The sequence below is a fragment of the Pelobates fuscus genome, chromosome 4 (assembly GCF_036172605.1).
Source record: "Pelobates fuscus isolate aPelFus1 chromosome 4, aPelFus1.pri, whole genome shotgun sequence".
NCBI classification, from domain to species: Eukaryota; Metazoa; Chordata; class Amphibia; order Anura; family Pelobatidae; genus Pelobates; species Pelobates fuscus.
The window spans coordinates 57,281,823-57,297,262 of NC_086320.1; the positions used below are offsets into that span (position 1 = coordinate 57,281,823).

General features: G+C 40.9%; 1 protein-coding gene across 2 annotated transcripts in view; it reads right to left on the minus strand.

Annotated features, from left to right (window-relative positions):
- Positions 1-15,440, minus strand: part of VPS13B (vacuolar protein sorting 13 homolog B) — an 843,188-nt gene that overhangs the window by 569,063 nt on the left and 258,685 nt on the right. For both annotated transcript variants that reach the window (XM_063451210.1, XM_063451211.1), the window contains exon 18: positions 810-944. In XM_063451210.1, the coding sequence (XP_063307280.1) occupies positions 810-944 (135 nt within the window). The remainder of the gene's footprint in view (positions 1-809; positions 945-15,440) is intronic.

The following is a 15,440-nucleotide window of genomic DNA, read 5'->3' on the forward strand; positions in this document are numbered from 1 at the left end:
ACTGATTTATTAATCAGGTGATTTAGACAGGTTAACATCTATTTCATGTTATTAGTTATCACCATTCAATAGCCTTTGAATTTTTTGGCAGGAAAAAATAGGAGTAGGAAAGAAATATGATATTTATGTGTAAATGGATTGTTGTTTTTGTTTGTTTAACAGAAAGAAATTAAAATGTAATTTGCCAATATAGTATGTCATGGTCAGATAAAAATGATTAATTTTTTTTTTTTTATTAAATAATTATTTTAAAATGTAAAATGTAGATGATTATAGAGAGGTCTAATTGCTTTTTGAGAGTAAGAATGTATTAATGTGAAAAATAGTTTTCTAATATTCAACTTTTTTTAAAAAAAATTTTTTTCCAAATTGGTTTCTTGAAAATAAGACATAAGACATTTTTGTTTGTGATACTGTGAAGTATTGAGTTTGTTTAGTTAAAACGTGTGCCCACTGTCTATTGCACAAAAGTCAGTCCAGAAATATATTTTTCGTTTAATGTATAAAACTGAACACACATTAAGGGTGCGAATAATTAATACAAACCTATATACATATGTAAAAAAAAAATCATTATCGTACTAGGCATGTAATTTTCAGTTTATGCCACAATTTATTTTTAATTTAATTTTAGACCACTATGTCCATAATGTATTATCCTGGCATAATAAAAAGAAATACAAAAAAAAAAATCTCTCTGATTCATAGGAACAATGAATAAATTCTTGTTTCAGTAACACTCCTTGTAAAAAGTAAGGCCAATTCTCCGATACAGGCAATAAAGTTTTACACGGTCCAGCTGCACATACCTGGGGCTTTGGCACAAATTTTTATTGATCCCACGGTCCCGGAGACACATTTGACCAATGATGTGCTGCAGAATTTCAACTCTATATTCTGGATAGAACCCTCAAGAGTTGGCAGGGGATTCTTAGATTTCACACCTAATAAAAGAAAACTGCAAATGTACTGGCCTGCTGAATTGTAATATACTTTTATTTTCATTCATTCGGACGTTTAAAAAAAAAATAATTGTAATCTTTTCTTTTTAATTACCAGCATCAGTCGATTGGATTCATGTTCTCATAGTACTAATTCTTTTCTTTAAAGAAAATGTAAAAATCTTTACAACAGAGCAATCTGAAAATCTGTTTTACACAGGTGGCTGTGCAGTGCTTGATTTCAGTGGGAAAATAGCAGGTCCCATAGTTCTTCAAATGGAATGATCAGGCATTATTAAATTGCACCCTTTAAAACATTGAAGTGCCCCCCTAACATTGTTTAGGAATCTAGAATTCACAGACTGTTCAGAATGTACCTTGTGAACATGAATCCAACATAACAACATTATACATGTTAAGCAATATAAAGCCATGACAGGCTAGTCTGTTGGATGACAATCACTGTGATGGACAACGGTGCGTGCATTCTAAGAATGACCAACTGCTATATCTCTAGTTGGGTCAAACTCGAGAGTTGTAGCCTAATAAAACAGCTTATCATTGAATAGAAACATAGAATGTGACGGCAGATAAGAACCATTCGGCCCATCTAGTCTGCCCAATTTTCTAAATACATTTGATAAGCCTTCTATGTGCAACAGTGTCAAAAGCCTTACTGAAATCTAGGTAAGCAATGTCTACTGCACCACCCTGATCTATTACTTTAGTTACCCAATCAAAAAAATCAATAAGATTAGTTTGGCATGATCTCCCTGAAGTAAACCCATGTCGTCTCTGATCTTGAAATCCATGTGATTTTAGATGTTCAACAATCCTATTCTTTAACATGGTTTCCATCACTTTCCCCACTACTGAAGTAAGGCCTACTGGCCTATAGTTGCCCGACTCCTCCCTATTACCTTTCTTGTGAATGGGCAAAACATTCGCTAGCTTCCAATCTTCTGGGACTACTTCTGTTAACAATGATTGGTTAAATAAATCTGTTAATGGTTTAGCTAGTACACCACTAAGCTCTTTTAATAACTTTGGGTGCATTTCATCAGGTCCCATTGACTTATTTGTCTTTACTTTTGACACTTGAAATAGAACCTCTTCCTCTGTAAACTCACATGTAACAGATGATTAATTTGTCCTTTTTCCTAACTGAGGTCCCTTTCCTTCATTTTCATCTGTAAATACTGAACAAAAATATTCATTAAGGCAGTCAGCTAGACCTTTATCCTTTTCTACATACCTTCCTTCATATTTTTTTTTATATTCTTTCTTTTATGTTGTGCAAGTTATAACAAACAAGCCTGTGTTACCACAACAGTAGTCACAAGCGTTACATCATCATACATTGTCAAACAAAGTATAAGGGCTGCACAATTTTATAATGTTAGTAATCAAGTGTTGGTCTGATAAGGTATGCGTGTCAAAACAGTACATGCATTAGTCAAAAAGTAAGTGTAACACACAGAGTATAAAGATAAGTACACCTAAGGGTCCTCAGGCTGCGTACAGTTAAATAATATAGACACGCTTATTTGTCAATTATAATAATAACATAAAACAGAATAATATAGACATAATGTGAAATAAAACAGAATAACCGTTGGGTTGCACTTCCGCAGCAAATCAGTTAGATGGGGACTCCAGGCTATTAATGCTTTTGCCTACAATGGTGCAGCACATCAGTCCCAGTAAGCACCACAAGTGAGCCTCGTATTAGAGGGCCTGCATGAGGATGCTTAGCCGATGCCTGTTAATGGCCGGCTGGCAACACAGAGGCATGAGTCCACATAGGCTAGCAAGCCCGTTTGGTGGGCCTTCCTCTGATGTCCACGGATCCATGCTGGTGCCGCCATTTTGTGGAGTTAGGAGACAGAGTGTCCCTGATTATTGGGCTTTGAGTTGGCCCATTTCTGTCGCTGGGTCTTCTGGTGTCCTTCATTTATTTTTAATCTAACTACCGTATTTATCGGCGTATAACACGCACCGGCGTATAACACGCACCTCATTTTTAGAAAGAAATTCCAGGAAATTTCCCCCCCTCCCATAGTATTCCCCCCCCTCATCCCATAGTATTCTCCCCCCCTCCCCTCCCATAGTATTCTCCCCCCCCCTCACCTCCCATAGTATTCTCCCCCCCTCCCATCCCATAGTATTCTCCCCCCCTCCCATCCCATAGTATTCTCCCCCCCCTCCCATCCCATAGTATTCTCCCCCCCTCCCATCCCATAGTATTCTCCCCTCCCCTCCCCTCCCATAGTATTCTCCCCCCCTCCCCTCCCATAATATTCTCCCCCCTCCTCTCCCATAATATTCTCCCCCCTCCCCTCCCATAATATTCTCCCCCCTCCCCTCCCATAATATTCTCCCCCTCCCCTCCCATAATATTCTCCCCCTCCCCTCCCATAGTATTCTCCCCCCTCTCCTCCCATAATATTCTCCCCCTCCCCTCCCATAGTATTCTCCCCCTCCCCTCCCATAGTATTCTCCCCCCTCCCCTCCCATAGTATTCTCCCCCCTCCCCCTCCCATAGTATTCTCCCCCCTCCCCTCCCATAGTATTCTCCCCCCTCCCCTCCCATAGTATTCTCCCCCCTCCCCTCCCATAGTATTCTCCCCCCTCCCATAGTATTCTCCCCCCTCCCATAGTATTTTCCCCCTCCCCTCCCATTCTCCCCCCCCTCCCATAGTATTTCCCCCCTCCCCTCCCATAGTGTACTTCCCCCTCCCCTCCCCTCCCCTAGTGTACTTCCCCCCCTCCCTCCCCTAGTGTACTTCCCCCCTCCCCTCCCATAGTGTACTTCCCCCCTCCCCTCCCATAGTGTACTTCCCCCCTCCCCTCCCATAGTGTACTTCCCCCCCTCCCCTCCCATAGTGTACTTCCCCCCCTCCCATAGTGTACTTCCCCCCCCTCCCATAGTGTACTTCCCCCCCTCCCATAGTGTACTTCCCCCCCTCCCATAGTGTACTTCCCCCCCCCCCCTCCCCTCCCATAATGTACTTCCCTCCCCTCCCATAGTGTACTTCCCCTCCCATAATTACTTACCTGTCCTGAAGCGTGGGCCGGCTTCACAGCTTGCACCGCGGTACAGGAACTTTAATTTCATGTTCCGGTTTCCGGCGGGACTGAAAGGAAGTGTGCACACTATTGTGCACACTTCCTTTCAGTCCCGCCGGAAACCGGAACATGAAATTAAAGTTCCTGTACCGCGGTGCAAGCTGTGAAGCCGGCCCACGCTTCAGGACAGGTAAGTAATTATGGGATATCGGCGTATAACACGCACCCACGATTTTCCCCCTATTTTCAGGGAAAATAGTGCGTGTTATACGCCGATAAATACGGTAATTCATGTTTTACTTTCCTTTTCTCATTTATGGATCTGAAAATGTTTTGTCCCCTTTTTTACTGACTGGGCAATTTTTTCTTCTGTGTGTGATTTGGAAGCTCTTATAACAGGCTTCCCCAAACTCTGGCCCTCCAGATGTTGCCGAACTACAAATCTCATGATTCTATGAATGAAATAGATAAGCTGAGAATCTGGGAGTTGTTAACTTGCTTAGCCTCTTTCTGCCTAATCTTATAGATCTGTCTATCTTCCTCACTCTGTTTTTTTTTTTTTTACAATTACTAAATGCTAACTTTTAGTTTTTTACTATCTTGGCCACATCTGCGGAGTACCACAGTGGTTGCTTTAATTTTTTTCTTTTACAGACAAGCCTAATGCAATTTTCTGTTGCCTTCATCAGTGCAACTTTTAAATAATCTATTGGACTCCATTGCTCCAGTCTGATAATGACTCCTTTACATATATTCTATTTTTAGAAAAGTCTATTTTTATGAAGTCTAAAGCGTTTGTTTTTGTGTGGTGTGACTCAGTCACTGTTATGTGTTGAAAATGTATGAATGTGTTAATACTTTGCTGCCAACTTCTAACGGATTTATAACATGCATACAAGTAATGGAATATACAATGACCAGAATATCTGACCATTCTAGGACGTTAGCCTGTTTGAAAGGGCCCTCTTCACCTCTTAAATCTGAAGAAAAAATAAAATTTGCTTGACATTTACTTGCCGTTATGTCCTCACTTCAAAAGTGTAAAGCGCTGAGGAGTAAACTGGACCTATATACGCTAATAATGAAAGCACAGAGGAAAGAAAGTAACTCCACCACTAGGATAAGATACTCCTAAATCCTCTCTTTCACGGTCTGGTGTATTTGCACATTTTACAAAGGCTGATGATGGTGACTGCTCTGCTTGCAGTGAGGTGGCCGTGGGGTGCAGGTATGGGTGAGGTTTACTTACCTGAATCTGTCACTCGTGGCTGCTGCCATTTTCATCAGGCCAGTCTTCTTCAGCTCCTGGTGGTTCAGCTACCAAGAGTCCACATCAGTGTTGTAATACGCTAAAGTCTATGGAAGATCCAGCAAGACCATGGGATTCCTCATAGACAATGTATTTTTCCTACAACCATCACTAGTAGCTCAGACTTTTGCCAAACGTAAGAAGTATATTATACCATGTCAGTATTTACTTCAGTTAAATCAATGTGAGTATTTTATAAAGATTTTATATTTATGAAATATTATTTTGGAAGGGGGAAGGGGAAAGGGACAGAGCAGTTTAAAGTAACTAAGAACTTAATGGTGCAGTGACAGGTCACACTAAGCCATGGCAGCCATCTTGTGAATGTTTACGGATACCATATTGTTAAAATGTATATGTTCATAATGTTAAACTGTTCATTTATACACGTTGTATTTGTGTGGTCAAGATAGAAAATCAAGACATTCAATTACTATTTTCTACCTTACTAAACACCGTAGTTTGGATAGATATAGGCAGGCGTATGGACGGACAGACAAACATTTCAGTTCAGAACAGAAAATTGTTATCAAGACAAAATTATAGGTCTGGAAGTTATCCCCAATTTGAATCCAGGATTAGGTAATCTATTAGAACAATATATGAAATTAATAAAAACTGTACTTCCTAGGTACTGAAGTTCCTATTTTTGGTGCAAAATCTTCAGTATTTAGCTATACCCACACCAGAAATAAGTGCAGCCGATCAGTCTCTCTACAGATTGACTGCGAGGGTTTAAGGGTGACTCCAAACAAAAAATGGTGTTTTCATGAATCAGTTTTTGAATAGTGTAACTCTTGCTGTCCAGGTTTGCTCAAATTTAACATACAATATATTAAAGGAATGCTATAGGGTCATGAACACAAACTTGTATTCCTGACCCAATAGTGTTAAAATCCCCATTTAGGTGGCTTGCCCTCCCTTAGCCACTTAGAAAGGGTTAAAATTTACCTTATTCTATTCTATTGATTCTATGCTCAGAGCTCTGAATGTATGCGGCCATTCAGCTCGGCTGCTTGGCTCCGCCCCCTATTATTTTTAATGGGAGTTGAGACCATACCACATAAAGCTCTGTTTAGCACTTAGACACGTTTCCATTCATCACAGGAAGCTGCAGCAGAACTTAAAAATGACAGCACTTCATACTCTCCCAGTGGACACATACACTACATATGCAGGAAGGAGCTCAGCTAGACCGGGGTACCACGTAAATAACTCCATTATAATAACGATGTATGGACAGAATGAAAAGGAACTGCCTTGCACCATGTCCTACTCATGGAGCACAGGATGGTTTGAGTCTCTGATAGAACTTTGGGAGTAATTTAAAGAAACAGATCCACATGGTCTGGGGTCAGGCTGAAAAATAAAGTCACAATGCAAAAAGGGGGTTTACTAAAGAATGGTTGTAATTATCTATTTCATTGTCAAATAGTAATATCCATGTAAACAAAATCCATGCAAATATTACATATACATATTGACACATGCAATGCTACTTATATACACGTAGAGGTACATCTATTCATATATATACATTATGAAGTGACATAAGCCAAGTTAAATGCAAACACTATCTCATGTTAATGACATAATTCAACGTGATACTTGGGCCCAATATTTCTAATAATGTGTTAGCTGTACTCCTTGGCCGAGCCATACCGCACAATCCTTAAGAATGGCTTAGCCTGATCTTAAACAAAATTGTGGGGGGGGGGGGGGGGATTGAATTTCTACGATGTATAAACCTGACACAAGCATGGGAGGGGAACGTTGTCTCTATAAACCAATCATTTCACCAGCAGCTTTAGATTTCTTTAAAGCCTCATATAAAAAGCACCTGCTTAAAGTGAGTAATGGAGTTTTATATTTATCGCACTTAGGAAGAGCGTATGTAACCTATTCCGCTTTCCTCCCCAGTGGAATATATTTCAGCTTATGTTGCACAGCACATTACCGACGCACATAAAGACTCTCTGATCAGTAATTTGGACACAAGACAGCAACTTGCATGGGTGCCTTTTACCCCCTCCTACCTCCAACACAACATTCACTTGATTCTCAAATTTAAATTAAAAACAGCACATGGGATGTGATCTCATCTTCGGGGGAAAACTTCAAGATGCAAGTAGATATACTGCAAATACACTGACACCATCACAGCTGTTCTGCAAAACACTAACAAAATCCGAGCGATTCATGGACTTCTTGCTGCAAATGACGTCCTATATGGGAAAATATTACACTTTAAATACACATATTAATTATTATTGAGTGTGCTTGCATACTCTTTGGAATATTGTAACTAGGTAGACATTTCTCCCTTTCTGTATGAGTGTGTACACACACACACACACACACACACACACACACACACACAAACACAAAACGTGGTTTGGCTACTGACATTGTTGGGTTTGTGAGGAGGAGTTTTTTCTGTTTGTACAATTTTATACATCCAAGCAAATAGAAAACTGTCCACTGTACGGTTTTAAACATATACGTTTCTGGTTCTTGATTGACAGATACCCATACTATGTGCATAGCATTGGTATTTGTGGATGATCATTTTTCCCGGGGGCAAATTTAGCTCTGTGACTCATTCTTTAATTGTAATTTATTTTAAGTTAAAAGAAAATCTAGGGGGGGGCGTGGCCTGACTGTGGAGCTGAACAGTCGCACATGCTTCGAGCTCCTAGGCCCTGGTCTAAATATCGGCTGAAATCGGGGGCTATCTGCCTAATCTTGCACCCCTACTCACCCTAATTTGCTCCGCAGCAACCGGCGACCCGAGGGACACCCTTCGACGCCCAACTTACCCGCCGGAATGACCGAGCCGAGGTCTGGAGCATATGCCAAGCAGGGCAAGGGAGAGGCAGCCGCTCTCCCAGCCCGCAACTACGAGCAACGCCCGCAGCACACGGTTGCTTCCCCCCCCCCCAGGACCGGTGGGGGTTATCCCGGTCCACACACTCTCGACCAGCACACCTCTGTGGCCTTTCAACGCTGACTACAGCACAAATCACGCACCAGATATGCAGGCAGCTCGCCACGCTAAAATGGCGGATGTACAGCCATGCGGAGGAGACTTGCCGCTGAAATGCAACCCCCAACCAAGCGTTTCACTCACCACCCGCCTGAACGCGCTGTTTAATACCTTCTGGGCACGAATTGAGGCCCGACAAGCAGCAAAGCAGCAACTACAACAGGAGAACGGGAGTGGAGGGGATCAACGTGGCGGTGTCGACCGGAGCAGGCCTGGGCTACCCTTGGGCACAGCCTTGATACAGCAGCACACACCTCACCACGCTAGCCCATCTGGGCCGCAGGCCACCAGGGGCCCAACCCTGGCGCATCAACCACACAGGCGGAGGCCGGCCCGCCGAAGGCGGCGCTACACCACCATACAGGCCTCCAGGCCTATCCCGACAGGGAAGGATCCGGCCCCCAGAGGTACCCGAATCCATGGACGCAAGATGCCGGCCATGCTACAGGCCCGGAGCTGGAGGGCGCAACCGGCTAACTCCTGGCTGAATGCCTACCACCATGAACCCCCACTGCTGCAGACACGGTTCCCACCTGAAGGAATGGGGTGATTATCCAGCAAGAGGACGGCTCCCCCCACGATCACTATTGAACGCTGCCCAAACGCTCACGGACACTGACTGTACACACCAGGGTTTCTGACACATGTATGTTGGTGGCTGTGTTTACGCTATATCTCTCTCTCACACAATGCCACAGAAACGCATTCAACACTTATTACTTATTGCAAATATCCATGACACTCATATAACTATTCCAGCTTACACTCGCGCATGTTTCAACCATAAGCTGTTACTTGAACTATGTTCCCTGTTATATGCCTTCTGCTTTAAGCCTTTAACACATTGTCCACACTAGCATTGGGCAGAGACAAGAGGGGCCTTCAGACTTAGTCTGCCAATCCATGTGTAATCAAGATTGCTAGACATGCCTATTGTTTATACCATGTGCAACACTATTGCCATTCATGCTATATATGTGCCTAATCGTGAAACTATATTGCCTTATTCTCTCATGCTATCTGTTGAACGTTCTGATGAGTCTAAAGCTTTTGTCAGTATACACTGCAGCAATCTGCTTCCTCTCACTGAGAATTTAACTACGACCTCTCTAAGCACAGATTTCTATGATCCAACTCACTGTTATTATGCGGATCTTATGTGATAAGTTTATGTTTTCAGCCTGTTCCCTTAGCATGTTACCCTATTTCATCATAAAAATGTGCAACTGTATACCTTGTAAGCATTACCCCACCTGTGCCTGCTGTTGTGGCACCACAGGAATGTATGTTCATCCTATTTGCACCAAAAATAAAGAATTTAAAAAAAAAAAAAAAAGAAAATCTAAAAAAAAAAAAACTTAGACTCTTCTCGGGGTCAGAGAGGATGATGGCACAGGTATTCACTTTTAGATTATTTTCAATGTAGGTTTAGCTTAATTTAAGGTAAGTGCAGATAAGGAGATACACAAAAAATATTTTTAAACATATAAGCATGTACAATTTCATCTAATTTAAAGTTTCCAAGAGATGATAGGTGGCAATACATGGTGGTGCTGATATGTGATGGTGTACATCCATGTATCCAGAGATGAACTATTAAATAGTACTGTATCTGTATCACTGAACTAATACAGCTACTAACAAAACCTTTCACACAAACATACACATACACAACTACATGCATACATATAGCTCAAATGATAAAGTAAGCTTCATAAAACAGGCTGATGAAGCGATAATTAATTTGCCTGTGTTATATAGTGTTCTAACTGACAGAATATAGAATATACTACCAGCTGTGAGATGGGGACACAGACAGGTACACTGAAAATCATTGCAGATGGTATAGCTAACTTTGTCTGGGAGTTGGAGGAGAACGTAATAACTGGTAATAAATGAATGAATGAATACTGCTCCAATACACCAACACATATCGCTGGGTGAATATTGTACAAAAATACCCAGTGTTTCCATTTCTCCCAAATAACGGAACTGTGGTCTAAACATAACTCCTTGCCTGACAATATAAGATAACATTTATCATGCAAAGGGCTAACGTTATCAATCATTTGGCACCTAATTCTGTGGTTTGTAGCAACATCTTTTAGCATTCTTACTCCAATATAAATCATGTTAAAATCATTGCTGTACCATCCAACCAGAGATCAAAGAGAAATCACTGCCATATCGGAGTGCAGAAATTAGCCAACTTATATGAAGAAAACCCCACACACTGGTTTAAATATGTTTCCAATAAGGACATGTTAGACTACCTTGTCTGGTCTCTGATACTCCTTTTCGTTAAGATATTTCAAGGGATATTATAAACCTGAAGCATAATCCCTTTTATAGGCACACAAAGAAGCTTTTACTTTGATCTCGGAATACAATGTCTTTTTGCAACATTTGGAATTAGATCTGTTATTCATTTTTTGTGTGTTTGACCCAGAGAACTATTTATCTGTTGATTATTTTTCTCCTATCACTAGCAACAAACCCACAAAAGTCCGACATGTTCTTGACCATTCATGCTTAGTCTACAATATGGCATGGGTACAATCCATGGACGGCCTGTTTTAAGTGTCAATCACTATGAGCAAAGAACCCAGAATAGCCAGGTATATACAATATTATCATATACAAGAGTCAGATATCTGTTTCCTTGTTTCACAGATTACACTTCTTGCCATCCATGGTGAATTTGTGGAGCAGAAGAAGACCTGTGAGTAGAGTATTGCTTTACCACTAGCTTTTTATACTCTGCTTTATTATAAACAGAAGGAGGCTTTCTCACCAAATAGGTCACCATCAAAAAATGACATAAGATGACTGGTCGTTTGTGTTAACCCAGAAGTTTTTCGAACCACGGTATTGACTCAGGTCCAGACATTTACTTTTTCTAGGCTCAGGGACTTAGGTTAAAATTTATGTAAACCATCAACACAAAACAATGGCTTGGAAGAGATTTATCAAGCAATTTTAAATCCCAGGAAATTGAAATCCAAAAACCACGTAAAATGCACTTTGATAATCACAAATTAAATGTCTAATGGACAGTGCGATTTCATCAGACGCTTGATGTTTGAAACGGCAATTTTAAAATGATATATGCATTAAAATCTCATATACAGTACTTCATTAGAAAACAAACAAGCATGTCAATGAGTGTTTTCACCGCTTATAGCAGTCTGACTTGTTTTTACAGTTTAATTATGACATTTGTTTTCCAAGTTGTTTGTCTACTTTGTCATGACAGCAGAAATGCATGTATGCTTTGCCAAACTAAATCAAGTATGATTGATGGCTTTTTCAAAAGGTAACTGTGGTCACAGCCTAAAATGTCATCAAAGTGGAAATTCGTTGCAGAAACACAAGAAATTAATCTAGAATTTCCAAGCACAGTTATCTAAAGAATAAAAAGTACCAAAATAGCAAATATAAAAATGTCAAAAATAAGGTACATTTCTGTGCTTACCAATTGTGATACTTTTTCGTTTTCAACCTAGTAATCTAGTTACTATTCCATTGGCCAATATGTTCTTACTCTTGGTAAATGTTAGTGATATTCTGTCGTGTCTCCAGATATATACCAATCAAGGTACAGAGTGTAATTGCAATAGCAATTAATTTAAAATATTACAAAATATTTCAATGGCAGTCGGGAAAATGTGTTAACCTACAAATTATTTGCAATAGGAAAAATCCCTTTTGTCTGGATCTAGTGGGGTCTGCAGTCTGTTTGAAACACAGATTGTCTGTCTTTCGTCTTACAGCCACCAAGACACACAAATTACTTTCCGCTCATTCACCTGCTCGCAGATGTGTCTGCTGAGCACGAGGTTCTACAGTCTGACTTAAGCAAACGATACCGGGATTGATGACATGTGCGAATGACAAACTGCGCAATTTGAAGAAATGATTGGCTAGTTATTGAAAGACATCTGTGCCTGAGCTCATCGGAGATCTAGAAGCTACTCTATAACATGTTTGGAACCTGCAAGAACAATGTGACTATTGGATGGAATGTTCCATGTCATTATGGAATAGTACACGTATAAGGACTTTATCAAGTTTTCTTTGGACCAAGGAAATGGATACTTCAATAAAGCAGTTTAAGATTTTTTTTTTATGTTATTTTTATTGATTGATTGATTTTAAGTGCCAAGTCTAATCTTCTGTCAGGACAGCAAAGGGGATTGCACCACTAATCAATTATCTATTCAAACTGTACTCTCTTAAATTAGACTTCTCATGTTCATTTGCCATCATAGTTACTTTCCACTTGCTGAGAGAATACGTGAGCTATTTTCCCACGGTGATGAGACTCCCTTTTTTCCTGTTAAACATTAAAAGCGGAGCTTGAAGCCACAGATAGGTTTAAAAACAGCATAAAGTCCTCTTTGGCACTTTCTCAAAGAAGCTGAGGGCAGTGTTCAAACTCAGAAGTCACCTACTCATTAACCGTACTCTATCTGTGAAAGGATGGCTGCTTATTTGCTGAAAGAGATGGATGGAGTTTGCTCATGACAATGGTCCATACCAAAGCCTAAATAAAATCTCAAGCTCTGTACTATTAGAAGGTTGTTTAAATTTCGTAAATGTGGCAGAAAAGCATTTGTGGTCTGTTATCAGTTAGGGCGTTACCTCGAAGGAGTTATTTGCAGAATTAGGTAAATCCTGTCTTTATTTAACCAAAAACTCTTTAACAGAACAAAACAAAAACCCAAATAAAAATGTAAATAGACATTCTTAAAAAGATTCAGATCTCTTGTCCTGTCGAAGGGCATTAGTAACATCGAAGAAAAGGACTCTTAGCTATTCATAGAACACCTTTTACTAGCCAAGCAGCACCATTACCTGCTGACTGCAAATTAATTAATTTATAGACTGCAATCATAGTCATGTAAAATCACAAAGTCTATTTATTATATTTCCTAAACTAATATTCTACATGCAAAGTCATTCTAAGCAAAACAGCTAGGAAATACACAAGTTCTGCAATTGGCCAGTACCTGGGCTTGTTTGTTGATTTTTCTTTTATAATAAAGCAACAGAACCTGCAACAGTGATGTACAATTCATGTGTTCTTTTACAGCATGATAAAGACTAGTGTTGTAAGGGGAAACGTTATCATACCACTCCAATGGTATGTCGGTAATCTTGGATGCATCCTGTGTGTCCCATGTCAGTGAAACACCATGCATTCTCTGCCAATACTCCAAATGCTGTCTGTCCAAGCAAGAGTTTAGCAGAGCAGAGCTACATTTGAACATTATAATTTATATGCAGATGATACACAAATCTACCTGTCCTTTCCTGATCTCTCTCCGCCCATCTTGACTTGTGTCTCTGACTGCCTCTCCACGATTTCCAACTGGATGGCTGCTCACTTCCTTAAACTCAATCTGTCCAAAACAGAACTTCTGGTCTTTACTCCCTCAAGTGTTGACTACTCCCGTGTCTGTCTCCCTCCAAGTCAACGGCACCACCATCACCTCTACCTCGATGCCTAGATGTTCTCTTTAAATCCGTCCTCTCCTTCACCCCTCATGTCCAGTCAATCGTCAAATCCTGCCATCTCAAAAACATAGCTCGCATCTGCCCCTATTTAACACCAGACGTGACTACGGTGCTAGTCCATGCCGTTATTCTTTCTCGCCTTGACCACTGCATTCCCCTTTTCAGTGGTCTTACATGTTCCCAGATTGCACTGCTGCAATCTATAATGAATGCGGCGGCGAGGCTCATTTTCCTGTCCGCCCGCACCGCCCACACCTCCCCCCTCTGTCAGTCCCTACATTGACTTCCAGTTAGATATAGGGCTCAATTTAAGATTCTGGTGCTTACTTACAGGTCCTTACATAATGATGCTCCAACCGATCTATCCTCTCTAATACACAAATATGTCCCGTTGAGGCCCCTACGCTCTGCCGAAGACCTACATCTATCCTCTGCCCGTACTCCCACATATGATGATCGCCTCCAAGACTTCTCCAGGGCTGCACCTTTTCTGTGGAACTCCCTTCTCCATTAGACTTTAACCCAGTCTCCACTCCTTTAAAAAATCTTTGAAAACACAATTCTTCAGGAAAGCATATCATCTAAACGGTTAGCAGGTTTTCATTCTCCCCCCCCCCCCCACCCCCCCTTCATGACTCTTGTCCTGCAACTGTCAATAATAACCTAAGATCTCGGTGAATACTTTTCTAGCAACCTATTTCATTACCCCTTCTTATACCCTTTGTGTCACTATACCCCACTCTCTCTAGCATGTAAGCTCATTGAGCAGGACCCTCAACCCCTCTGTTCCTGTGCGTCCATTTGTCTGGTTACAATTATGTGTCTGTTAGTCCAACCACTGTACAGCGCTACGGAATTTGCTGGCGCTATATAAATAATAATAATAAATAAAGGGACACTATAGTAACCAGAACAACTACAGCTTAATATATTTGTTCTTGTGAGTATAGTAGGTCCCTGTAGGCTTTTTGCTGTGAACACTCAGAGAAAAGGCAGTGTTTTACACCTCCCTGGGGACACCTCCCATGGCCACTCCTCAAATGGCTACTAGAGGTGCTTCCTGGGTTGTGCAGCACTGACATTCAGTGTCTCCATGCTCTGCATGGAGGCGCTAAACTTGTCCCATAGAGATACACCAATTCAATGCATCTCTATGAGGAGATGCTGATTGGCCAGTGGGATGTTTGACTCCGCCACCCACACTGCCTCCTTGGCTGAGATCATCAGAGTTGACGATTTCAGTCAATCCAATGCATGCGGCACTGGAATAAGAATCATTTTCTACTTATTTATGGGGTCATGGGGAGCCGGGGGATAAAATATGTGTTTACCACTGTAGGGTCAGGAATTCACGTCTGTTAGTGTTTGTCCTTAAACATTAATGCTATTTTAAGAACAGCTTAATTGTTATTTATAGAATACCAATATATTATGAAAAAATTGTACGGAGAGAAATAAAATGAGGAAACAGGCTTACATTCCTTCATATTTTATGAGCTATTTATATACGCCCATACAGGGCCGGCCTAAGGGGTGTGCGAGCTGTGCGGCCGCA